The sequence below is a fragment of the Oreochromis aureus genome, linkage group 6 (assembly GCF_013358895.1).
Source record: "Oreochromis aureus strain Israel breed Guangdong linkage group 6, ZZ_aureus, whole genome shotgun sequence".
NCBI classification, from domain to species: domain Eukaryota; kingdom Metazoa; phylum Chordata; class Actinopteri; order Cichliformes; family Cichlidae; genus Oreochromis; species Oreochromis aureus.
Window position 1 is genome coordinate 15910668 of NC_052947.1, and position 27888 is coordinate 15938555.

At 39.2% G+C, this 27888-nt stretch overlaps 1 protein-coding gene across 7 annotated transcripts in view; it reads left to right on the top strand.

Annotated features, from left to right (window-relative positions):
* tmem154 (transmembrane protein 154) overlaps nt 1–17044 on the top strand; it is a 30010-nt gene extending 12966 nt beyond the window's left edge. For 3 of the 7 annotated variants that reach the window (XM_039613777.1, XM_039613776.1, XM_039613775.1), the window contains 10 exons: nt 4413–4568; nt 4638–4877; nt 10026–10091; nt 12130–12183; nt 12358–12378; nt 12610–12771; nt 13204–13258; nt 13591–13667; nt 14334–14376; nt 16190–17044. In XM_039613777.1, the coding sequence (XP_039469711.1) occupies nt 4757–4877; nt 10026–10091; nt 12130–12183; nt 12358–12378; nt 12610–12771; nt 13204–13258; nt 13591–13667; nt 14334–14365 (588 nt within the window). In that variant the 5' untranslated portion in view covers nt 4413–4568; nt 4638–4756 and the 3' untranslated portion in view covers nt 14366–14376; nt 16190–17044. Of the gene's footprint in view, nt 1–4412; nt 4569–4637; nt 4878–9139; nt 9303–10025; nt 10092–12129; nt 12184–12357; nt 12379–12609; nt 12772–13203; nt 13259–13590; nt 13668–14333; nt 14377–16189 lie in introns of those variants that run through there. The other 4 variants (XM_039613778.1, XM_031756968.2, XM_039613779.1 and 1 more) reach the window with 4 other exon arrangements.
* Nucleotides 17045–27888: the final 10844 nt, after the last annotated feature.

Genomic DNA, 27888 nt, shown 5'->3' on the forward strand with positions numbered 1-27888 from the left:
TAGCTTTCTGTCTTCATTTATGTTGGAAGTGATAGCAGAGCTGTATGTTTGAATTTTTTCAGAAATCTCTCAGTCAGAACATGCTATATCATGCTTAGGTAACTAGCGAAACTAGCGAGCTAACTTCCGCTAGCTTCCTGCTAACTTCTAACTCCGTTAAATGTAATAAATTCTGTTTTCATGGATCCCTGGATGTTAAACTTAATTGTTACACCTGGTAAAGCAGCAATGCTGATTGTTTTATTAAGGATGAAAGAATTTAGACAGTTTTTAACTCTCAGTGATGCTCTGTGTTCGTTTGACTTTGGGACCTGAAGCAGACGGAGTTTAGGACCCAGATTACGCCCAGATTTACGAGCACCTTAGTCCGACAAATACGGTAATAACGACGGCCCGCTTGCATGTTCTGCAAAAAACTGTGCTTTGTTGTGTATCTGACGGACAAACACCAAACCAGTTCCACATCACTGAAGTTGCACCATTTTTACAAACCAATTCTGGTTCTTCCATTTAACTCAACAATCGGCCGTGTGCGTATGAAAACAAAGGCACTGCGCATGCGCGTTTTACCCATATTCTATCGCGATATTTCATTTTCTTATCGTTGCCTAACATTGTACCGGTATTACCGTGAACGGTATAATATGGCCCAGCCCGTTACGGGCTTACTGAACTCAGCCAGAAGAACGACACACTGATTCTGTCTGGGATCCTGTGGCACACATACATAGGTTTTGATTCTCTTAGACAAAGACTGACACCTTATATAATACACAACTAAACCCAGGACAACTATTATGTGGGAACAAGGTGTGACTTACCAGTTAAAATCGGTATTAAATGTAAATATTATATTGATTTGATTAAAAATTCAAATACCTTTAAAGGTGTTGTATTTGTAAACTAATTTAAACCAAGTGAAAAGTGCAAAACTACACATACAAAAAACTATCAACTATTTTAGCTGTCATTAACTGTCTGCATGTATATATCACCAATAGTTCTTAATTTGTTACACAATCAGATTTTAAAGTGTACTTTTTCTGATAGTACTACTGCACTTTTTGTTCAGACTTTAATTAAATTCTTGTGTTTTTATCTGCTGTGAATTACTTAGTTCACTGCTCCCAACTTCCACATAATTTGTGTGGTTGAAAGAGTCAAGTGTATTTTTTTAGATGTTACACTGTATCAACCAAAATGACCTTAAAACTTTCTATGTAAGTACTCACCAACGATGTTCAGTGATGGTTATTTTGTAAAAGGTTGTCAAATTTTCTTTAGGAGGAAAGTTTCAATGTTTGCTCCGGATGCTGTGAAGACTCATCATTTGAACAGATACTAGTGTAACCCCTATAGACATGGTTACCAGTATATTTTTTTTTTTTTTCGCTTTATATCCTTATTTCCGAAACCCCGTAAACACACCGTGATTTTTCGTAGTCCCGTGAATCCAGCATAAGCACTCGCTGCTGCGGTAAGCTAGACAAGGCATAGTAGACACAGAGAGTCACTAACAAGCTACACAGTGAGTTTCTCAATATAAAATAAGTGTCAAAATGTACTCTCAACAATCTCTAACTTAAAGTTACTTTTCAGGGCCTTTTATGTGTTTTGTTGTCAACCAAACGCGATGGAGCGTGTGTTTATTTCTTGGAAACAAACGGCGAGTTACTAAAAATGGTAAGTTAGCAGGATGCTATACTAATTTTATGCGTGGTAAATACCGCAATAGTGTGAACTCTGTATTGTCTAAAAAAAAAAAAAGAAAAAAAAAAGAAGCTAAAACCAGTCAGAGTCCTTGAACTGTGGTGAAATGAAGTGTTATATCTTTATTTTATTGTGTATTTGATTAAGCACTTTCACAAATGCGCTGAAATAATGCAAGATGCACTTTTCTTTTAGTTGTACATGTTACTCAGTGCCTTTTATGCACTTTGTCATTTCAGTTATAGGTTATTTCATATAAGTTGTTTAAAATTAAGTTACAAACATTTCATAATTTGATTACACATGCCTTATAAAGGGGTATATAAACATATTTGATTGTAATGCTGTAAAGCAATACAAATTAAATTCATAGAAACAGAAACGATATTAAAACAACAGTGTGATTGATTTTGAACAATTTATGAGATCTCATTTTATTTAGAAACAACTGTTAAGAACTATTTTGTTCATTGCTCTGTACTGTATGTGCAGACTGGTTTTTTTGTGATCCCGGATCTGATCTCGAAGTTGGCTCCAGTAGGGCTGTGCGATATGACCAAAATCTCATATCCCGATATAAGACATCTATCGTCGCGACAATGGTATAAATCACAAAAATTTAGCATTTTCTGTAAATTCTGTGACTCTCTGGCAGCTCGACTTGCGTGAAGTGTTTTCAGCTGGGTGTCGTGTACCTGGAGTCAAGTGTTTTAACCGATGCATGAAACTATACATTTTTAGACATAAGTTGTAACGGCTGCTGTTTTCTTTGTATTTATGACACGGCGTGCTACGGGGAAAAGCCTGTTTTAACGTTTGAGTCTTAGGTTTATTTTTTAGGACGTGACGGCTCCTTTGTGCTTCTCATCCGTAAACACTCTTCATACTCTTTCAAGGGATTCAGTTTATTTTGAAAAATGTCTCAACAGGATCTTGAGCTTTATAGACCCTGTGCATGAGAAAATGCTAACTTCCTGTTTTAAGACCGGATGTAGGGTTGTACATTTCCGGTAGCTTTATTTTGCAGTTAATTGCTACTGCGAAGGTGCACTCAAAAATCATGTCCAAAATACGAAAATGGAAAGATTACGTTAATTTACAAAGAGCAGAGGGTGGAAGCACTCACCATTGCTGCGTCATAAAAAATCTAATGATCAATTTTGATGTTTGAAGAGCGTAGATCGATTGTTTGTTTACATCACTCAACACAAGCAGAGCTGCATTACTGCATGCAGAAAACACATCGTCCACATTCAGAAGCACATCTCTGTATAGTGACAGTTCTTATGATTTAAACAGGCAAATGTTCAGCATTCAAACTACAGGTGAACAACAGTGAAAGCCAGATGTTTCCCGTTATGTCGATATCAGTACACACCTACACAGCATGTCAACAAACCGTGAAAAACAGCCACAGGATATAAAAAAATACATGAATGATTGCAGGTAAGGGTCTCTATATGTCCTTTTGCAGCCTCGTTGTTTCGCGGATTCTTTTAGTGCAATTTTGCGTGTGTGTGTGTGTGTGTGGTTTTTTTTTTTTTTTTTTTGTTGTTGTTGTTGTTGTTGTTGTTGTTGTTGTTGTTGTTTTTTTTAAAGCGCATTGTGTTCTGCGTCCCGATTGGCCGTAGATCATTGTCGATCTCCTCCATGCCGTGGCCTCCTGTGCAGTACAGAATCGCTACATCGATCACTAGCAGTGTGACTCTGAAGTGCTGTACTGTATGTTTGTAAGTTTTCTCCCCAACAAATACAACAATGTCGATGAAACGTTTTGCACCGTCAAAGGCTCCTGCAGTAGCACCTAAAAGGCAGGGGAAGATGCTAACCATTGCACAAAAAGTTGGACTTCTGGACATGCTAAAGGAAGGTAGAAGTTACCGTATTTTTCTTTTTTTACCATACCGCACACTGGATTATAAGGTGCATTAAGCTTAAATTAACCAATTAAGCTTAAAGTTAAGTTCATTAGTTTTAAAATCTGTCATTATTATTTATAGAAGAACAAATATACTGTATGTTTATTTCTCAAATAAATGTTTGGGACTGAAAACAGGTTTTGATCTTTGGTTTCATTCTATAATGGACTTGTAAATCGCCGCTTGATTCGTCCGTTTGGTTTACTTTTTTTGGAAAACCCGACCGTAAACAAGACGCGAATATCACACCGGAAACGAAGCGCCCTACAGGAGTTTCCCCACCAGAAGTAGCATATGCTAAGGTGCACATAGTCTATTGTCCCTCTTTGATCTCATATTATGCTACATCCACTGGTGATTAATATGCAAATAGGATTGCCTTTCTTGTGTCACCGTAGCCTTAAATGGGTTTGATGGCCTGCAGTGACGTGAAACAGTAACTCCCCGCAAATGCCTTAAACTAATAGAAATGAGCCATTTTGAAAATGTAAGGAGTAAAAGGTACAGATATTCTTTTAAAAACGTAGGAAGTAAAAGTAAAAAGTTGTCAGACAAATAACTACTCAAGTACAGATACCTGAAAATTCTACTTAAGTACAGTACTGACCTGTGAAGCACCTTGATGCTGTTTAAAGGAGCCTTTGTTTAATTTAATCAGTGACTGTAAATCTCAGAATTACTTGTTTTTGAATTTACCTGATTTAATTTAAACTCATTTGTTGTTATTGGTTATTGGTACGGTTCAAAGGGACTGTACGGGTATCATTTATTCTTATTTTATAGTTTTCAGGGCGCTCAACGATGTCCAGAGAATGAGCCGTGTTTGGTGAGGAAATCAATGGCTGCACCCGTTAGACTCTTCTGTCATTCTTGATGCCAAGTGCTGCTACACACTGATACAGTAGCTTCTGTGGAGAAGATTGCATGAACAACACAAAGGTGACAGCAGATTGATTTTACATTCAAATAAAACAGTTTTTCTTTCATCTGACCTGAAGTCTCTGACAGTTTTAAGCACCTTTATCAGTAAACAACTGTCACCACCTCTGGCTGTCTCACCTGGCTATCAGTTCCTGGCTGAGTGAGGAGGTGAGCTCCCACCGGGGAAATAATGGGAGTGACCATCAATGGAGCTTGCTCCTGAGATACGGATGGAGCTGATCCCAGGAAAAATCCTCCAGTCTGATTCATTGCTGCTGGCTGAGGGGGGGCAGATGGTCCAGCAGGAACGGGAGGAGGAGGTGGAAGGTTGGGTGTTTTATGTTGTATTTCTTACCTGGTGTCCATTTTCGTGACAACGGGCTTATGTGGCGTTTTTATTTGAACTCGGCCAGAAGAAAGACACACTGATTCTGTCTGGGATCCTGTGGCACACATACATAGGTTTTGATTCTGTTAGACAGAGACTGACACCTTATATAAAACACAACTAAACTCAGGACAACTATTGTGTGGGAACAAGGTGAGACTTACCAGTTAAAATCAGTATTAAATGTAAATATTATATTGATTTTATTAAAAATTCAACAACCTTTAAATGTGTTGTATTTGTAAACTAATTTAAACCAAACTGAAAAATGTAAAAACATTCAAGCTAATGAATACAAAAAACTATCAACTATTTTAGCTATCATTAACTGTCTGCATGTATATATCACCAATAGTTCTTAATTTGTTATATTACACAATCAGATTTTAAAGTGTACTTTTTCTGATAGTACTACTGCACTTTTTGTTCAGACTTTTACATGTTGTGAATTACTTCGTTCACTGTTCACTCATCCACAGTCATCATGGCTGGATTACCCTCTTTAGGGTCCCCGGGGCAGTTTTTCTGAGCCTCCCACTCATGGGGCTATTATGGTAGCAAAAGCATTTGTGCATGATTTCACTGTTTTCTGCTAAGCCACATGTTTGTATCAGAAAGCCTGTTTATACTTTGACAGTGATATGGTCTCCTCTTTGAGAGTGTTTTGTTAATTTAGATATTTTGAAGTTGTTTTTCTTAACCATGGAAATTATTCTGTCATCGCGGTGTTGTTGAGCTGAGACAAAACAACAAACTATGTTTATCAAAAAACCTATGGACTGAAATATATTTTGAAAATTAATGCATTGCAGGCACACAGAGTCATGTTCCCCATCATCATATCTGATCTTTTCAGGCAAACCTGACTGGTCTCAACTCGCCCCAGAGGCAAAACTACAAACGCGTTTGTCCAACAAATTATGGACGCAGCTGTCTCTGTTGTAGATCCCTGAGGTGGAGTTGGTATTTTGTTTTTCTGCTTATGTGGCCTATTGTGAAATATTTTGAAGTCAAATGGACTCTTGGGTGGAACCACAGATTGCTTATAGACATTCTAAAAGATCAGTCTCCACCAGAGATTTTTCTTTTAGAAAAAGTAACAACACGTGCAATCTTATTTCTCTAAATTAGTGAAACAGAATTATTAACAGAAACAGAAATACTGAAGTGAAAAACAGAGTGGCTCTGATGTTATGACTCATGGTATGCGTAAACACTACTGGGGAAGAGACGCCAGTCACAGATGATTAGACCACATGCTAACAAGATGGCTCCTTTCTCACAGAAAAACATCACAAAACAACCATTCTTCAGCAGAAACATTTAGCTTCGGTTTGCTCAGTGCCAGAAGCTTGCGGGCTATTCTCAGTAAAGTCCTTGTATTAATTGTGTGAAACCAATAGAGATCATAAGTTTTCCTGTTTTTGTACAATTTGAGGTACTGTGCAAAGATCTTGTGCCAACCCTAATATCTGTATATATTTTATTTCCAAGTAGCCAAACTTCCTTGTCATTTTTAAAGTGTTCTTGAGCATTAGTCCTCCAGGTCTTTATTTCGACACTGGCTGCCTTTTCACTCATTTTCAGTCCAGCTGTACCTGACTATTTTCAAGTAGCATGCCTAAAAACCCCCCACAGCAGATAAACAGTATCTGAAAGTCATCTTCATCTAAAAAAAATCTATCAATGACCTGAAATAGTTGACCTGTTGTTCAATGGTGACTCATGAGAAATGATCTCAGTGAAGTGTATGGCAGTCAAAACAAGATTATTAAGAAGGGAATCGGGCAGAAAGGCTGAGGTATTCCAGATTACACAAGAACTGGATTGAAATCAGTGTCAATAGGTCTGACGGAGTTGTGAATTAACGTGGGATTTTTGGTTCAAATTGTCGTCAGTATGCATGGAGGTCAGGAGAGAGGTACAACAGTGAGTATCTACAGCCAAGAGCAGTCAGATTTTTTTTTTTTTTTTTTTATCTATCATATAATGCCATCTGAAAAGCATCTAGGTGGCCAAAGTGTCATCTTTCAGTATGACAATGATCCCAAACTCACTGCCAATGCAGTAAAAGCGTGCTTGGATTTTTTGGGGGATTTTTTTTCACACAGTGCAAGACTGGATAACCCAATAACTGTAGGCAATAGAGCTGTCTATATCTGCAAGAATGAAAATTTTCCAAAATTTATTAGTACCTATTTATAGATGATGATGATGATGATGATGATGATAATGATAATAATAATAATAATAATAATAATAATAATAATAATAATAATAATAATAATAATAATAATAATAATAATAATAATAATAAAATAATACTAATAATAATAAGCATTTAATGAGAAATAGGTTTGGCCTGAAGAGCAAAACAAAACAAGGAAAAAAGCCCACTCAGCCTGTTAGAAAATGAGAAGCTGTTAAACACATTAATGCATGCTTTTTAACCACTGCTCCTGGTAAAGTCTTAAATCAGGGGTGTGAAACATCAGCATTTTGCTTCTTGTTGGTTCAGACCACCTGTATCTTTTGTGTTGTGTCAGGAAGGGTCAAACTCTGCCACATCAAACATGCAGAGCTACCTGCTGTGGCGGCGAGAAACCAGCTGAAGGTAGCTTTTTCAAACAACCTCCTGAGATATACAAAGAATTTTCCTGCACATTTCCATTCATTCTCTGCCACTCTACCATAGGGTCCAAAGCAGGTACAGATCACTGATCTGACGCAGGGCTAACACAGAGAGACAGACAACAATTCACACTGACAATTTAGAATCACCAGTTAACCCAACACCACTAACTGCCTGTCCTTGGACTTGGGAGGAAGCCAGAGTACCCAGAGGGAAACCACAAAAAAAACAGGGAAATTCACCCAGAATGGTCCCAGTTGAACTCTTTGTTGCTGTGAGGCAACAGTACTAACAACTGCACCACCGTATTACCCTTACAGTTCTGGTTTTGTATTTTATTAAGAAATAAGTAAGAAGAAGACTTCTGCAAAAGTTCTAAGCAGGGGCCCAATTGGGCCTTCTGGCTGGCTAAAATGATACATGATAAGATATTTTTAGCGACTATTGATGAAACTGACAGATGCTTTTTGTTTTGTAAGCAATTTTAAAAAGACTTATTGAAGACACCGATGGTTTTTAGCCACAGCTCAAATACAAGGCTCACACGGTTGAGCACGTCTATTTTAACCCCAAAACACAACCCATTTCCCCAATTCAATGCTGAAAACTCTACTAGGTGGTGATGTGGTGGGTGTATGCACTGTTGTGTGTATTCGGCAGCAAGTGGGTGCAATGCAGACTTTCTTGTCCCATAAGCATGAAGCCTTCTCAGCAGCACCATGAGGTTTGCAGAGGTTTGATTCTTGACTAGTGGCTGTAAAATCTGATAAGACATTTACTTTTCTTCAGTCAGGGTCAAATAGAAAACCTGTGCTAACTTCATATCATGTCAAGCCATAATTGTGAAAATTTTACTGAACATTTATACCAGAACACTCAAAACATGCAGCCCAACTTCTCTATGTCCATTTATATTCAATTAGATATTCACTTCCTATCATTCAATTTATTCTTGTTTGTTTCTGCAAACAGAGGCTCATTCTTCTTCTGTTCATGGGAACCGAACAGAAATTCTGTGGTATACATTTTATCCCCACATCACTCTTGAGGTGATCTGAACAGATAAAGCTGATGGAAATCGCAAAGCCCAGCCGTCATGTTGAAACACATCACCGTCGCATTTCTAACGGTCGATGAGAAGAGAAACTGTGGTCTTTTTAAAGTAGGCCAAGAACCCACAGCAGCTGACTGATAACCAAGACAGTATGACCCTGAGGTTCATGTTCAGTATTTCACCACAAACAGTGGCTCGAGCTCCAGCTATAGTAGACACAGCAGACACGCAGCAGTTTCACACTTTAAGTGTGGATCCTTTAATGCGGTAGCTCGGTGACAGCTTTCTTCTCTTGGCTGAGCTCACGCCACCTGTTATTTTTTTTTTTCCTTTTTTCTTTCCTTAAAGTTTGTTCAGCTTCCCCCTTCACTCTGTAGAGCTGCATACCTAACCACCAAGAATGCCATGAGGCGTGTGGCTACAAGCACACAGCTGATTGCATCACATCTCAGAGCGTCTGAGGGTGTGTGAGTGAGAGAGAGAGAATCGGGTTTTTTTTCTTCTTCTTCTATTTAACGTGTTAAGTCATATCAGGAAGTGCGATGCTGTGACAGTACAGAAGGAAGCAGGCGCACAATGGCACTATGTCTGCCTCTTGGATTGGTAACATGAGCACCCCGAGGGTGAAGGTCCCTCTGCTCCTGCTGCTGCTGCTGACCACTGTGCTGCCTGGGACAGGTAGGACCGGGGACATTAGTTTCTTTACTCAGTGAATTCAAACAAAGCAGTGCTCTCCGCTTTCCTGCCTCCTCCCTGCTTTTGCCGTTTGTGCGCTTCAGTTTTTCTTTTGGGGCACACAGAACGTCTTTTCGACTGAAAATCAAAGGCTCCTATTGTTCACGCTTTCAAAATCAAAAAAACTTCTCCTATAGTTAAAATTTAACAAGCAGAAATTGACAGTATAGGACTAGAAGACTCACAGGTTTGACTGTGAGATGAGCGCCATGTGTAGAAATCAGTTACCTGTCTTTATAGTTTTATAAGTCAATAACAAGGTCAGCCAAAGCTGCCTTTTACAGGCGTCACAGTGTACAGTTAGTACACTCTGAAAAAGACAGTTTCAACACAACATTATTGTTTTTACCGAGTGACAAACTTGCTCTAAACCAGTTGCTCAACATCAGCACCTCCTAGTCCTCAGTTTTGCAACAGTTTTGATTTTTGTGCAATCATTTGGACTAAACTAGACGGAAGTGCTGAGTTCCTGTGCGATCTGACTCAGGTTCGCTGTTTTTCACAACGTTGCCAATGAATTCAAGCAGAAGTAACAGTCTTCAGCCCCAGGTGTGTTTCACTTTTGCTATGAAATCCTGCAGATGCTTTACTTTCAAGTGTTCGCCGTCCAATTTCAATGACATAACAGCTCCCCAACACAAAGTAACGAGCTGTGTCCAAATACAGGGTTTGGCCAAGACGAAGGTGGCGATCAAAGCGGGTCAGACAAGCTGGAGAGTGAGGCAACCACAGGTGAGGTGTGAATAATATGCTGCAAAAGTATGTGGACATGTTTTTTTTCTGTCAGTTGTCTCAATGCTCTGAGAAACAGATGTCTTAGTTTGTCTCAATCTTGATATCTCCAACTGAAGGCCTGAAATTAAAAAAGAGATATTTGCTCATAAGATCACCATAGAGAGTAACCTGCATGCATATATGTATAACCTTTGCCTTGAATTCCCTTTATTGAAACAATATATTATAATAATATGATTATAATTTACTTCAATTTATGTCTTTTAAGCATTTATTTGATGCAGTAGTTGACACCATGTTGATACAGAGGTCCTGAACTTAACACAAATGTATTTATATACATTGGTATGAATTTTAATCTTTTTTTCTGTCGCACTGGAGTTCCTGAGTGCACTTACATTGAAATTTTGGACAAAAATGAGAAGAGCCCTCTCCTCTCCTCCAGATCCTTAAAGAATCACTTCTCCTCAGGTCTGCACCGAGCCTGTGGGCTGGGCTGTAAATTAAGCATTTATAAGTCTGAACTTGCAAAGAGGGGGAAAAAAATCCCGCCATGTGACGGTGTTTCAGTATCAATCAGCCCACTCAGCTGTAGTTCTGCAGAAGCTGTCACCCACTTCAACACGTTCTCTTGGATAAACATCCAACAGTGAGCATGACTTTACCACCAAACGTCAGGTGCCCACCTCACTTATGGTCTTGTGGCTGAATGGGGGAAAATCCCAGAGTCTCCAACACTGCGGAGAACGTTTGCAAAATATGATTTTTTTTTTTTTAAATCGCGAGTATTTATGACTTTTTCCTCTAATGTGTTACACGTATTTTGTTTGTTTTTTTGGGGGGATGTTCACTCAGAGACTCATGTGTGCCTCTACTTATCAATACAGCAATTTTTATTGCTTTTTTCTGCCACTAAGGTGTATTAAAGTAGCTTTTACTTTGCTGTACTTATTTTACAGCTGTAGTGACTAATTTTTAGATCAGCGTTTCCCACGAAAGTGACAACACAACACGCTTTACTCTCATGACCCATGCAGCCAGTGATTCTTACAAAATTTCAGACGTATTAGCGTCCCTGCCCTCAAAAACTCTGAATCATTTCAGAATATACAACACTAATCGAAAGGATGACATGAATCATTGAATGACTGTAAAGGAGGAAGGAGAGGTGCCTTTAATGCTTTTCATATTAACACAGAATTGTATTCTTTTTCTTTTAATTTAGTTTCTTTTTTAAAATTTATTTCTGCTGTTTGTTGTTTTAGCTCTGATAAATGTGTTTTATCTCTGCGAGTTTGCCTAATTTAAATATATTTGTTTTTACGTTTAGTGTGTTTTTCAGTTATTTGTGCAGGCGTTGCCACACGTCTCTACACACTAACTAAAATATGGTAAAATTAATGAGAATTTGAGCATCTTTGGACTTGTCTTCATCAATGTTAGTTTTGCAAGTGAGCTTGTGGAACATTTTTTTTTTTTTTTAATTTCCTGCCCAATATAAACTTAAAATCATCACAAACCTCCAAGTGAATGTGTCACATCATAAAAGACAGCTTCAGGAAATGCCATGGAACCTCATTCTTCTTCTTTCCTCTCCCCGCAGTCGCCTCGCAATCCCTCGCATTTATCTTGTGACCCTTTGAACGATGCCTGAACCCTAGATCAACTCTAGCGACGACAACAATAACGCTATTTTTTTTTTTTAACACACCCTCGGGTTTCTGCAAAGAGAGAAATTTCACTTACATTTTGTTGCTAAAAATGAAAGCGGGCCTCGTATTGGGGTAATTGTGCTGCTTTTACTTAAGCAGTAATCTGGATATTGGATATTTTTAGTTTTACGATATTAGGTTTTTCTTTGTTGCTCTGTTTCTTTCATATTACAATTAAAAAAAAAAAAACAAACTATTATGATGTTATTACAGCATCTTTTTTGTATTTGGTTTTCAAATGAGATGCTTAGCAACCACACTTTTTGGATATCTACATACTTTTGTCCAGGAGTATGAACACATCTGCTCTTTGTTGTTCCCAGCTGCTACTCACACCAATGCCGACATCACTCAGACCAGTACAGGGAATCAGTACGGTGGGTCCACAGCAGCTTTTATTTTACATGAAATCATTTCTTCCCACATCATTACACTTCAAATTGATGCTTTGCTTTGTTTTTTTATCATAATTTGGTCTATTTTTGCTCCTTTTTCATTTTGGATGAAACCATCTCACAATTTCTGGTGGTTTCCACTCGGGGTTAATGCAGAAGGCAGTGGCTCCAGTAGTGGTATGTATAACTGACTGCTTCTTTTACCACATGAGTAATGATTTGTATTGAGACGACTGCAATAATCATCACCTGTGCAACTGTAGTAGTCACTGGGCTGAATTGAATGTAATGTCAGTAATGCCCCATGAAAATCCCCTCTTTGCATATGTTTATGCCAGTGAACAAATTTTAAGACAGTTATGAGGCCTGGGTGAAACGAATGATTGATCCGCTGTCTTCCTTCCACAGTTACCACATCAATAGATGAAGACTCCATGAAGCCAACTGAACCACCAGGCCTGGACCCCATCATTATCATTATCCCTGCAGTGCTGGCGGCCGTAATCATCTGCATGATAGTTTGTGGCATTTTCATCATCCGTAGGTGGAACAAACAAAAGAGAAATCCAGGTATGTCAATCAGAGGAGGGAATATTTTAAAGTTTCACTTCTCTCACTTAATCCTGGGTTTTTAAAAAGATTCCAGGTTGGTTGTCATGTAACTACAATTCAAATTTATTTATATAGCACCAAATTACATCAACAGTTGGCTAAAGGCACTTCATATTATACAGTAAAGACCCTACAATAATACAGAGAAAACCCCAATAATCAGATGATCCTCTATGAGCAAGCACTTTGTAACAGTGGGAAGGAAAAACACCCTTTTAACAGGAAGAAACCAGGATCGGAGAGGGGAGCAATCTGCTGTGAAGGACTGGGGGTGATAGAATGAAGTATCTGAAATAATTTAGTGTTTGGTGGTTTTTAATGTACAGATTATCTGGTTTGTTTGTTTTTTTATGACTGTGGCCTTGACTGCTTCATGTCCTCTGCTTGTAGACCCGAATAAAGAAGATCCATATTTGGATGGATCCAGTACCGAGAAGGTGCCGATGTAAGTGTCACCCATGTCATTTTTCTACAACTGCTTATTGAACCTGTAGAAGATATCATCTCGATGTTCAACGCTTTGTGAGACTAACTTCCTGCTTGATGATAATACAGGATGTTATTTTTGTATTTTTTCTTTCACACTGTCGTTCTGCTCTTTGTGGCTGCAGCTGAATGATACTGAGAGCTGTAAAGCAAATATATACAACCCCCTGGCTTCTGTGCAATCTTTTACTATAATACTCTGAAGTCCTCTGAAATTATATTTGATCTGATGATACAAAAGAAACGAAAAAAAAATGTGACTCTCTGTCCTTTCCTCTTTGTGTCTTTCAGGCCGATGTTTGAAGAGGACGTGCCCTCTGTACTCGAGCTCGAAATGGAAGAGTTGGACGAGTGGATGAAAAAGGATGGTAGGTTTCACTGGATAAAGAAGAGAATATGGAAACAAAAGTACTGTGGCTAGAAATCTGATAGAAATACAGATCACAACAGAAATACGTGTAAGTTCACAGACATCCAGGTTATGGTGGTCTTGAGTGACTAAAAAGAAGGCACCAGGTCTTCTTTTTGTCTCTCAACCAAGAGACTCAGTCAGCTCTGAAACACCTGGCCAACTGGTCACGGGTATTTTAGCCCCAGCGAGGGAGGCTGTGCCCTTGGAGGTTGTCCTGAAGGTCACTGACACGCCATTAATCATATATGAGTCATCACATGAGTTAGGGTGTGGAAAAAAAGTTGTGTCTTGCCACTGTCACTGGAGCTAAAGTGCCAGTAACGCTCTCAGACAAAAACTGATTCAGCCGAAAGATAAAACACGCAAACGCAAGCTGAGCATCATAGTGTAGTGCAGTGATGGGTGCTCAGACTTTTGCAACCACTCCACCAACGCATGGAGGGCCACCCGAACAGGAAAAGACCCAGCTGGTTTGAGCGAGACGTGAAGGAGGTTCCACAGTTTATCCAGCAGATGTCGCTGTTGTTTACGTAAAGTAATCGTCCAGCAGAGCTTCTTATGCTGAAGTTGCTTTATTCCACACTGAGTGATCTCATGACTTTTCTTTGAATTCTTTGCATAGGTGAAACTGCAGAGGACTCTAAATGTCTGTAACTGAATTTAAGGTGAGCATACCTGTGCATATTATCAAGTTATTAACATTTACAGACTATTTTGACAATAATTTCTCCCAATTACAACCTCACAGACATTTTATATTGATAGTATGCCTGGACACTTGTTATTTGTTTATCTATTAGATCATTGGATCTCCATAATGTGTTTTTAAACCAAATGATGATCAAGCATGAAGAAGTTTAGAGTTTTGAGTGACATTTTCCTGCTGCCTACTAACAAAACGTCACTTAACACAAAACCTTATATATATAAACCTTATACCATATTGATTTTCTCATGGTACAAACAAAGAGCATTTGCACAAACAAATTACTTATAGCATGTTGCACAACAATGCTAACACAACACAGATCAACAGCTGACTCGGGTAATAAAAAGTGTTTCCAAGCCGTTTCCTCTCTGCTGCCAGCCTCTGTTTGTTGTGATGCACCAGCTGGTTTTCAGCAGAGCTGTGACTGATGAACTGTGACCCTTTCGTCACTGCACATGTTTGAAAGCGCAAACACCACTAACATCTGTTAGTGATTACAACAGGCATGCATGGAAGTGTGGTGCAACTCAACCCTGGAATAGTCTCCTTTACTGGAAGAGCCGGGAAGGCGAGGTCAAGGTCCGCTCCGCGAACTGTTGACCAACGTCATTTACACATTGCTTTTTCCCAGGGTTTTATTTCCAAAGCTGTACAAGGGCTAGAGGTTACTTGCATTCAACTAGGAGGCACTTTGTACACATGAGGTTACACAAGAGATCTCAAAACAGAAGTAAATGTGATGTTGGTGTTGCTGCGGTTGCTCAATGTGATGCCATCTAGCATGGCAGCTGTGCCCTGTTTGTCAGACCTGTGAATTTCCACGGTGACTCGGCCACAGTGGTGGCTGGGAGTAAGAAAAGAAAGCATATGCAGTGTTGCTGAAAGCAAGTTTGATAAAATAACCTAGAATAAGTTTAACCTTTGTGACATTCAGACGAAAACCAGTCATATGACCAGTTGTAACATAGTGATTAATTCAAGGATCCAGCAGGCTTCATTTATCTTGCTCATGAATGTAGATACTTTTAGTTGCTTCAGTCAACTACGGCTTCATACCAAACCTCTTCATCAGCTTATTTACCACTCAAATATGAAGTTCTGGTTAGTGTGTAGCAAGAATGGAGGCTGTGAAAGGCATTGAGAGCAGAGCTAAACAGGAAGTTTCTGATGTTTTTGAAGCAAAACAACGAGCTGAAAAACACCAAAATGCAGATGCTTGGCTCTAAAGCGTGTGAAACCTTTATTCTACACAAGATCAGATTCATTGCCAAATATGCTCAGGAAAACAGGATGAATATCGGCCACTGCAAACGTTGCTTTCAAGTTAAGCACCTCCGCTCTGAGTTTTCACACTTATGTGTTTTTTTAGTCGTGTGTGGGATCATCACCTTTCCAGCTCAGCTCACGGGTAGCAGAGGAGCTGTGAAGTGAAGGTTTTATTGTTTTGTTGCTGCCAGAGTCTGAGGTTTGTGATTAGTGATTCTTCTTTGACGCTGCGTGAGCCAGTGCTTACCACGTGTGCAGCGAGGCTGTGATGGACTGTACGGCACTGTGAGTCAGTGAGAGTGGCACACTAGAGATGGAGTTGGGCTGAATTATGCTGTAATTTAAACCCTTTTGATCCCAAATAGCGGCTGAAAAACTACCAAAATATGCCAGTTTTACCACATTACCTGCAAACACAGGTCACTGGAGTTACATTTTAGAAGGTTGACCTTTAAGTTTGACATGTCTACCTCTCTCTCTTTCCCATGATTCCCTGTCTGCAGGTTAAAGGAGACACGCTCAACACAGCGCAATAATGCCAGCACTGATGTTTGAACCTCCTTCACCAGCAATAATCCAGCCATGTGACTGTCTGGAAACAACAACACTTAACACTCATTTTTACAATTTTGCTGGAAAACAGCAACAAAAGTTCAACCTCAAATTTTTTCTAATGCAACACCTCCGATAGCCGTTAGAGAACAGCAGCATATAACAACCGAACCAAAACAGTCTCCCTGTGATCCGTTTTACACCACATGGTGTTCTGCTTTAATATGCTGCCAGGTACATGTACAGTATTTTATGGCTCAGATTCATAATGTAGTAACTGATGATGTTACAATTAGGTCACTATCTCTCCTCTCCATCATAGATTGTTCTTTGTTTCTGCTTATGGCTCTTTCCTAAGCTCAAAGCCATTTTGTTGCATTACACTTAAAGGGGAGATATCCAGCTGAATGCATGACAGAGAAGCAATGTTTTTAAGTGTTTTGTTTGAAATCTCAAAGCCTGTTTCTGAGGCTTTGGATAAATTATTTCCCGTCATCGAAGCAGCTTTCAGAAAGCTGGACCTGATAAGATTTTTATCTCTCCACAGATAACAAATAACTCTTTGACTGAACACTTTATATCCTTTTCTTTGTCTTTGAAAGTGTTAAATCAAAGCAGTTGTGACATTGATCCAAATGTGAGCTATACTTAAAGTGTCAGTCAGTATTGTGCGGGATCCTGCACTGTAAATATGAGAATACAGTATACCAAAACATGTTTGTAAATATTTCATAAAGGCACTTGTGTCGTTGATTTGCTGATGGTGCTTTAAGTAAAATTTCAATAAATAAGACCTTGCCATAAAATTCGTCTCTCTGTGTGTGTGTGTGTGTGTGTGTGTGTGTGTGTGTGTGTGTGTGTGTGTGTGTGTGTGTGTGTGTGTGTGTGTGTGTGTGTGTGTAAAGTGTGTGTGTGTGTGTGTGTGTTTGTGTGATGGTGTGTGTGTGTGTGTGTTTCAATGTGTGTGTGTGTGTGTGTGTGTGTGTGTGTGTGTGTGTGTGTGTGTGTGTGTGTGTGTGTGTGTGTGTGTGTGTGTGTGTGTGTGTTTCAGTGCAGACTGAAATATCCTAACTAACATGCTAACATGGATCCCCTTGAAATTTAGACATCACAGTCAACTGATGATGAATCCTGTACTGGTTATGGTAGTGCTTACCTTTCCTTTAGGGCCACTGTGAGGTTCAGTTTGGATGTTTGATTGCCATGAACTTTGACTCTCACTTAAGGAACATCAGCAGCTCGAACCTTTTACTTCACCCAGTAAAATTTTGTATCCTAGTGATTTTTTTTTTTTTTTTTTTCCTCGTGTACCCATGAGTGAGTGTGTGTGTGTTTCTTTTAAACTAGTGCATGCCCATGTAACAGTAGTCCTTGAACCTTTCTGGAGTGTTAGCAAGCTGATATCACTGATAATCACATTTATAGATGTGAAAAAAAGAAAAGAAGGAGGACTTATGTGTTAAATTTGGGTCAATTTAAGCTGTTGCTAGGTGGTTGCTAGGCATGTATAAATCAGGTTTTATGGCTGTAGATGAAGTGTTGTGAAGGTATGAAACTAAAACAACAGGATGTTTTCATATGGTGCTAAAAATAGATAATTTTAGCCCGTTGCTAGGTGGTTGCCAAGCAATGTGGTGGTGTCATAATATATCATGCACAGTTCAACACTTTGGATATAAAGTAGATTTTACTGTGATTAAATTAAGACTATAGGATGTTGTCATAAGATGTTGTCAGTGCATGAATCCATAAAACAGGCCGTCTTAACCCGTTGTGAGGCCGTTGCTAGGCAGCATGATGCCATTATCTGATATAGATAAGAACCTTCAGGAGCCTCAAGGGAGATGAACCTGTGTGCCAAGTTTGGTTGCTCAACTTCTGATGTTCTAGGAGGAGTTGGCGGACAAAGAAACAAACAAACGCAATCTCTCTCTTCTCTCACACACACACACACACACACACACACACACACACACACACACACACACACACACACACACACACACACACACACACACACAGTAAGATGCAATCATTTCATTTTTATGACTAAATACCTGTAAAAACAAACCCAGCTGAAGCCTGTGGTTTTGGCTAATTAGCGCCTCTTTTTCTAACACACCAAACATGTAGCGCTGCACAGAAAGCTGCTTTTCCTTTTATACTGTGTGTGATTCTAATTTTTTATCCATTGTGCTGAAAAACAGGCAGCCCGTGAAGTCATAAATGAAACTTTAGCTCTATGCAACAATGGCTAAAGCTCTTTTAAAGCAACCATTGGAGAGCTGGCTCGCTCGGGGGTTGTGTTTTTTTAAGCAAGTACCTCTTTTCACAGTTCTGCTTCTTTGCACAACACTAACAGCATCCCCTCCCGTGACCACTGGCATTAGTCAGTGCAGTAAGGTCTGTAACAAGCTGCAATTGTGTGGTACCACCAGGAGCTTGGTTGCTGCTGTATCAGTGTTTGCTGCTCGTAAACACCAACACCTGTTACGCCCATATCCACACGCTGTATATATTGAAGAAAGTCAGGTTAAAGAACACCAAAGTGGCATCACTTACCTAAAAATTGCACATTTAAAACCACATTACATGATTTCCTATTTTCATCTTCATGTTAGTGAAACTCAAAGTGGTTGAAGTTACACTTTCATTCATTGCACCACTTTAAAGTGGTGAAATTTATGTTCATTCAGGCCCATAAGTATTTGACACAGCTTCTCTGATTCAGCCTTGTCTCTTTCATAGGTTTATTTTGGTTTTTCAGCCATACATGGCCTCCTTCACTTCACATGCAATAATATCTCTTTGGACAGTGGAAAACTACCAAATAGGCATTCAACACTTGGAATCACCTGGCTGTGAAACTGATGGCTGGTTTTCCAATTACTTTTGATCCTCTTCGGTTAAACAGCTTGAATTAAATGCTGAACGTCTGTGCTTTAATCACATGCTATTTGTTTGATTTAAAATCTTCTCTGGTGGTTTACAGAGGCAAATTAAGAAAAAAACCATGCCATGGTCCAAATACCTATGGATCTAACTGTATATAACAGCAGATTAAAGCACGTGTTTCTGTCACTGTGGGCCTACACTCCGCTTTAGCTCAGACTGCCTTTAATCCACTGATGAGCCTCTCCTGCTTTCATCTGCAAGCTCTGTTTGTCTGATGGACACTTGTGAAAAGCTGATGGGATTCATACCACAGGAAGGTCTGAGAGAGTGAGGCCAGACAATCCATGCAAAGCAATGAATACAAATGAGAAAGAAGTCTCTCACAGCACTTTTTTCCCTCCTGTTCGCCCTCTTTCCCATTAAATTTCCAGACAGCAGTTCAGTCTGTCACCGCACGCATAGTGTCAGCGCTGACTTAACACCGAGATTTTGACAATCAACAGCTAACAGAGTAGAAAATTACTCTTTACATGCATGTATCAAGCTTACTTGGTGTCAACATTATCAAGTAGCCGTTCTCTGGCTGTTATTTGATAGGGTTTCAGTTTGGGGCATCGCACCGAGGTTATGTTTTTAAAACCTGCAGAAAGAGAAGCTTTTAGTTTACTTTATATGTAGTTAAATAGCACTTTGCTTTCCACTGCTCCCTCTTTCAGAAGGGTTCACCACAGCAACTAGCTCTACATGTTTGTTAGATTTTTTTTATGCTGGATGCCAGATTAATGGCACCACCCCAAAGAGGTTCGTGTCTCCTCCTATGATCAGACTGGTGAGATGTTGCTCATTAGGTGAATGTGTAAGCGCTACCATGTAGAGTTTTGAAAAGACTTTTAAGAAGAAATTTAAATGTGGTTACAGGGTTAGACTGCCTGAGATCCTCAGTCATGGAGGCTGAACTGCAAAGGCTCAATCACCTTTAGTGATCAAACGTGTGTCCGGGACCTAACGAGGCCCTGCCGCAAGGTCTCAGGCATAGGGCAAGCACGTATAGACGCAGCAGCTGGTACACGTAGGCAGGAGTTTTAAAAAACAGCAACAGGATTTTGATTTTTGTTGCCTCACGCCTTTTTTACAGCTTCTTCACTTATCCTAAACAATGTGCTACAGAGCACACAAGGTCCTTCAAAAGAAATCCAAATAAGCTTCTGTACACTGATTCCTAGACAGTCATTAAAGAGGTCTTTCTGTTTGACAAAAAATTCTCAGGATGAAGTTTGATAAATGTCAAAATGATATCACTCATAAGTGTTTCGAGAGCTTGAGAAGCCAAACGCCACATTTCAACTGAGTTTTTGTTACAGGACACTTGGGGTGCTTTTGGAACTTGGCTATTGGGTACTAAATGTTAATAATTCTGCTATTTTTGACCTTTGGTTTCTCTGACTTTGCTGAAAACAGAGCTAGAATAGGCTCTCCGTGGCCTGCCTCTTTGCTATATTTCTGACACTTTAGTTTTATGAAACCTTCACTGTTTCTGACCCTCACATTGTTTATTTGCTGCAGGGTTTAAATTACTTAAGAAAGGTAATTCATGACTTTCTTACAGACATTTCATTAGATTAAGCTAGTTTCACTACTACTCATGTTTGTTTACTCTTTCTCTCCAATTGGTCCTTCTCAGTTAACTTGGTAGTATATTTAAAAGTAGAATGAAAGACAGAGCCTTAAACTTCCAGCCCCTCTTGTGTGGAACAGTTTGGATTCAGGACACAGACGGCTTCTCTGTTTTTAAGATCAGGCTTAAAACTTTCCTTTTGATAAAGCTTTTCATTAGTACTGGATCAGGTGACCCTGAGCCATCCCTTTGTTATGCTACAATAGGCATAGGCTGCTGTTCTTCTTCACTCACCTTTTTTCATGTGTTTATATACACCAGTCTGCATTTAATCATTAGTTATTATTAATCTCTGGCTCTCTTTCTTCAATTGAAAAACTGAAGTAGTGTTTTTGTTTTTTAATTGGAAAATGTATCATTTAAGAAAACTCCCAATTATTCCCAGAGTTAACCTTCTCAGAAGTAAGGATTTCTTGTTCGTCCTTGTCTTCAGAGGGGGTTAAAGTACACAAATTATTTAGGTAGATAAAAGTACAAATGTGTGTTCCAAAAAAAAATGCTTTAGTTAAAATTTAAATACTGCTTCAACAATTCAAGTAAAAGTGAAAAAGCATAGGCTCCGAAATGTACTCAAAGTAAGAAAGTAAAAAGTCTGAAGGGCGTTTTTGCCAGTTAGCTTTTTGTGCAAAGCTAAGAACCTCATGCTATATTCATGTGCTAATAAAAGGATATTAGTGCATAGAAATACAGACATTTTTGTTTTTTCTTTTACTTTGCTTCCACAACTAAAAATACAGTGAGAAATATTGCATTTGAAATGATCAGACACTTAAAAATCATCCCTACCTTTATGCTGGCACTAGCTTGATTCTGCCCACCCAATCTTGTTGATATCGGCACCAAAAATTCTGTTCTAGATCGTTCTGGCTCACTTTAACCAGTGAGTATCGATCTATAGGCTCATGATTTAGGCTCAAATCAGTTTGATATTTGAAATAAAAACTTTCATCATATGAAATAATGAGCCTCTTTTGAAATGAGTAGAAAGTACAAATATTTGTCAGAAAAATAAACACTCAAGTAAAGTACCGATACCTGAAAATTCTACTAAAGTACAGTAATGAAGTATTTGTACTTTCTTACACGATCGGCTGAATATCTTAGTACCAGACTGTTCTCGATTTGTCTCCAGCAGGCACGTCTTCAAAAGCCAAAAAAGGTTCACACACACACACAGTTGTTACCAAACATTAACAATAAAACTCATCCAGGTTGGATTTATAGTGAAATAAAAGGTCAGCCCAACAATGTCACCACTTGTTAATGTACTACATCAACTATACGAGTCAATTTTTCACTATTCTCGAATGTCTCTTTGCCTATTAGCTGAAATAAATTCCCAGTTCCAGCATTACTTTTCAGATTTGTTTCTTTGCACTTTTAATCATCATTGCTGAAAGCTGCAGCACAAATAAGTTGATCATTACGCTATAATTACACTGCGATCCAGTGAAAGCTTGATGACAAAGTGAAGATGCACTTCAGACTCTGGCTTTCAGGTCGAAGTGCTTCAGCAGCAGGTGTGGAATTTAATTTACTGGTGGGATCAGAAGATCAGATTATGGTTAAACTGGTTTGAATAAAACAGCAAAGTGATTCAAATCAAACATGACCCGAGCGAACAGCAGAAAGAGAAGCGCTTTCATCTTCTACTTGAGGCAAAGGAATCGCTCACACAGGTGTGCATATTCGCAGATATGTGGGTGGACAGGTGCGTTTATAACTTTGCTTAAAGGCATGTCTGTCACGGTGAGCAGAAATGTGATGTAATCCCCTCCAGGATTCACTCATAACATCATATTTCCAATGCCCCCGTCTTCTCCAAATTTACAGGCTTTGTTGACTGAATCAGTGTCTACCCAGCAGGCACTGTTGCTGCCTGTCACACTCTATCAGTTCGATTTTCACAGACGCACCAGCATCCGTGTTTGTTTGCCTTCGAGAACTGACAAACTGTGTGCGATGTCACAGAGCGTCGTCCGTCTGTCGCAGTCGTCGCGTTCAGCCATTCTTGGGCAACGTTTGAGTGGAAAACAGGGACGAGGAAGTCTGCGAGTGTCATTAAAAGAAGACTTTCAGGTCTGATTTCGATACATTGGAGTCGTGATGCACAATTTAATGCACATTATTTCCTCTGCGTCCCATTAAAGGTTGCTTCAGAGACATCTGCCAGGGCTGTAAATGCCTCTCTATTTTTCTAGTTTGTGAGTGTTTGCACTGCATAAACTACTTGCCATGCTTTATTTTTTGTGTATATCTACTTCCTTAGACCTCTAAAAATGTTTTTATTAAGACAATTCAAGAGGAAAAATGCTTCCCTGCTTCTAATAATATATGTTACCTCTAAAGGCCTTAACCTGTGACGAGGAGTCAAAAACAAGTCAAAAAGGCCTGGAAATCACTGTTTTAAACAATCATTAGGGAAGCTCTAGGGAAAGTTCCATGTTTAGATGTGGTGATGACCACAACAGCAGGCAGAGAAATCCCCCTGACACAAAAATTTCAAGCTGTGGTTCAGATTTCTTTGAGAACTCACTTACAGGACCTCTTTCCATAAAGCACAGCTACAGCAGCTTTCAAACCCTATTTGAGAGAAAATTTAGCTAGAAAGTGTGGATATTTACAGTCATTCTTTGTTTCCAGGGTGTGCTTTCATTGACCGGATGCCAGCCTCGATTCCACACTTCTCATGATCACATGTTTGGTGCTTAGTGATATCTCAGGGTTTCAGACTCTCCCTGCAGGATCCAGATACAGGCCATGAAAATGACCATGAGCCAAAGCTAACCACAGCTGGCACCACATGGCTAACTTGAGCAGGAGCAGGCTCACGCTAATCCACAATAGCTCTTTTTTTTTTTTGCCTTCGAATAAATGCGGCTCAATATTCTGGGAAGAATTAGGTCTAGGTTTTCAGCCTACACGATTTCTGAGGCTATAAATTTGCATTTATAGCCTCTCACTTCCTGGTTTATTACTCAAACTTTAATGATTAGAAAATATATATTTTCAGTTTCCAGTCGTGAATACAAAAACTGTCTTATTAGTATTTATAAAAGATGAAAGGTTGATCCATGACTGATGGTGTTTAGTTGTTTGTTTTTCTATCCAGGTCTGATTTTACAGATTTTACATTCTTACTAGATGGTAGTACATAGTGGATCAAAATTGGACTGTACTGTTCTACGTTGACACTTCCATTCATTTTACCAAGATCATCAACAACAGTAGCTGAAATGCAGCCCCAAACCATGACAGAGTCTCCATTGTGTTTTACAGATGGTTGTAGACAACCATTCACTGACAATGATCTGAACCAAAAAATTTGGACTGATTACGCCATCAGACCTGTTGCCACTGAGTTTCAGTCCAGTTCTTGTGTAATTTGGCATACCGCAGCCTTTTCTCCCTGTTTCCTTTTCTTAAGAATCACTTATTGAAAGCCACCCTTCCACTGAGACCATTTGTGATGAAGCTTCAGTGAACAGTAGATCAGCTGTGTCAGGTCTTTGCTAGATTTTTTCCTATTTCACGAGGAGAGGACTTCCAAATACTGTTCATCTGCTGTGGATTGTTTTTTAGGCTTGCCACTGGTCCTTTTGTCCTCCTCTTGTCCAGTTTCCTCAAGTTATATTTATTTGTGACCGGCTGCATGTTAATTGTAAAGATACAATGTACAATGTAATACATGTAAATTGCCTAAAGATACACTTTAAAATGAGATCTTTGCTAAGTTATCTATTACGTGTAGACACAACACTCACTCATCTCTTGGTTTAGGTGCCCTTTTTATCCTTGAGTGAGTTTTAGGTCATTGTTAGAGCTTAACAAAAAACAAAAAAACATCTACAAGAAAGTCTGGCTCTTGGAAGAAACGAGGGGTCAATCAAGACTGTTGTACTGTAAAAAATTTTCATATAATGATAAATAAAGGCTTTAATCACAGGTAAGTGATGTATGAGGGTAAGATGCTTTGTACATGACTTTTATACATCATAAAACTGAAAAAACTTATACAAAACCAAACCTAGAGTTACAGTTTATTTTACTGATCAGCAGTGATGTTCTTCTGTGGTTAGTAAGCAGAACTTTTCCTCTGTTTTATTGGTTACTATGATTTGGATCATTCTCATGTTTAGATCCGTGTACAGCTCTGAGTCGCCCCTAGATTTGATTAGAGGCATCCAACTGGGGGTGTGAGCTAGAGGAGGGACCCTGTTTATAAGCAGCTAAGTAACTTTGATGTCTTGTGTAACTCACAAGACATCAAAGCCCCTCCCCCAAAGGTCACCCAGATTGAACCAGGTCCCAGCACTCCAGCAGCAGAGGGAGACCTAATTAAATCATTCATGTATTCATATAAAAAAGAATGATGATTTAATTTATTAAGTGAAAAAATTACCTAAACCTTCCTTGACCTATGTGGAAAAAAAATAAGAGCTGCAATCAAATGTTTGTGATAACTGCCAATGAGTCATTCACATCAAGTATTTTCACCACATTGAGGGGGTTTTCCAACATAGACTTTTTAAGGTACCAGCTTTAACTAGGTTAAACCCCATTTTTGTTTTTAAGTTTTTTTGAGCCATTCAGAGGTGGACTTATTGTTGTGTTTCTGATCATTGTCCTCTTGAGGGGGCATGAACTGATGGCCAGACACTCTCCTTCAGGAGTTTCTGGTAGAGAGCAGAATGATTCAATCAATTATAGCAAGTCTTTCAGGTCCTAAAGCAGCAAAGCAGCCCTAGACCATTGCACTACCACCACCATGTTTTACTGTTGCTATGGTGGGTTTTTTTTTTTTTAATGAAATACTGTGCTGAGCTTTATGCAGATGTAATGGGACTTATCTTTCAAAAATAAACTTTTGTCTCATCAGTGCACAGAATATTTTCCCAGAAGTCTTGGGGATCATCAGGATGCATTTAGTCAGCACTGGTTTTCTCCTTGACCCATGGATGCTATTTTTGCCCAGTCTCTTTCTTTCAGTGGAATCATGACCTCTAACCTTAACTGAGATGAGTGAGGCATGCAGTCCTTTAAATGTTGTTCTGGGTTCTTCTGTGACCTCCTGGATGAGTCATCAACGCGTTTTGGAGTTATTTTGGTAGGCTGGTCACTCCTAGGAAGGTTCACCACTGTTCCAAGTTTTCTGCGTTTGTGGTGATGGCTCACTGTGCTTCACAGGAATCCCAAAGCCTTATAAACAACTTTGATAGATATCAATGATTTTGTTTCTTAGCTGTTCTTGAGTTTCTTTAGATTGTGGTATGATGTGTTGCCTTTTGAGGTTTTTTGGCCTGCTTCATTTTGTCTATCAGGCTTGATTTCAATTCAGTTCAATTCAATTTTATTGATATAGCGCCAAATCACAACAACAGTCGCCTCAAGGCGCTTTATATTGTACAGTAGATCGCACAATAATATATTCAGAGAAAACCCAACAATCATATGACCCCCTATGAGCAAGCACCTTGGCGACAGTGGGAAGGAAAAACTCCCTTTTAACAGGAAGAAACCTCCAGCAGAACCAGGCTCAGGGAGGGGCGGGGCCATCTGGTGCGACCGGTTGGGGTGAGAGAAGGAAAACGGGATAAAGACATGCTGTGGAAGAGAGACAGAGATTAATAACAGGTATGATTCAATGCAGAGAGCTCTATTAACACATAGTGAGTGAGAAAGGTGACTGCAAAGGAAAAACTCAATGCATCATGGGAATCCCCGGCAGCCTACGTCTATTGCAGCATAACTAAGGGAGGATTCAGGGTCACCTGGTCCAGCCCTAACTATATGCTTTACCAAAAAGGAAAGTTTTAAGCCTAATCTTAAAAGTAGAGATAGTGTCTGTCTCCCGAATCCAAACTGGAAGCTGGTTCCACAGAAGAGGGGCCTGAAAACTGAAGGCTCTGCTTCCCATTCTACTTTTAAATACTCTAGGGACAACAAATAAGCCAGCAGAGTGAGAGCGAAGTGCTATTTAAGTGATTACCTAACAGATCTGGCAGTAACCACACCTGAGTGTGGCTACCGAAACTGAAATCAACTTTTCAAATAAATGAATGGTGAATCACGGTGAATCACATTCATGATTTAACAAGAAGAGGACAATTACTTTTTCACACAGCTCCAGGTTGCTTTGGATAGCCTTTTCCCTTAATAAATGAAATCATCATTTAAAAACTGCATTTTGTATTTACTCTGTTTACTCTGTCTAATATAAAATTTTGTTTGATGATCTGAAACGTGACAAATATATAAAAAAAACAAGTAATCGGGAATGGGGCAAATACGTTTCTATATTCTAGCCATAGGCTTAGACCTGGGAATGGTCATCACGACCATTAACAACAAAAATGATAATTCTAATATTAATTGTCATATAAATAATAAGGAGAAGATGACAAGACAAAGAAAAGAAAAACGAGGTGAAGTTAATCTGATGGCTTATCTGGTGTGTCTCACATTCACCAGGGGCCCAGCTCCGTTAGGCACAGGAAAAGGTCATAAAAGGAAGAACTGCTGCTTGAGCCTTACAGGACACCCCCCACCCCAGGAAGGTCTGCACGTCACGCACGTCACATGTGTATCTACGTTTTCTCCGTATCGATGCATGTTGTATTGGCTCTAAAGTTGCTAAAGTCGGGTTTAGGGCCATAATATAAATGCTTTCACAAACCCCTCTTAGAAGCCTTGTCAAAATAAAAATAATAACGTAATACTAAAAGTACTGCAGAGAGGGAGAAATAAACTCCAGGGGCATATTTTGGGAATATTTCGAAATAAAATCCCAATCAACTACTTTTTTTACTTTCTACTTTAAAAAACAAAAAACAAAACACAAATCTCATTTGTCTCCATAAATAAATGTCTCTATAATTGTCTCCACAAATTTGTCAGTTAGTTTTGTGATTTTCAAAATAAAATGTGGAATTTTAACATTTAACGCAAAACGAACCAATTCGTAAGACTTGATCAGCCATTGGTTGCATTTATAAGAATTAACCTACTTTATTTATTTTTCACATGGACGTATATCGCACGTAAGCGCGCACAGGAGCAAACAAAAACGTGCCATCATCA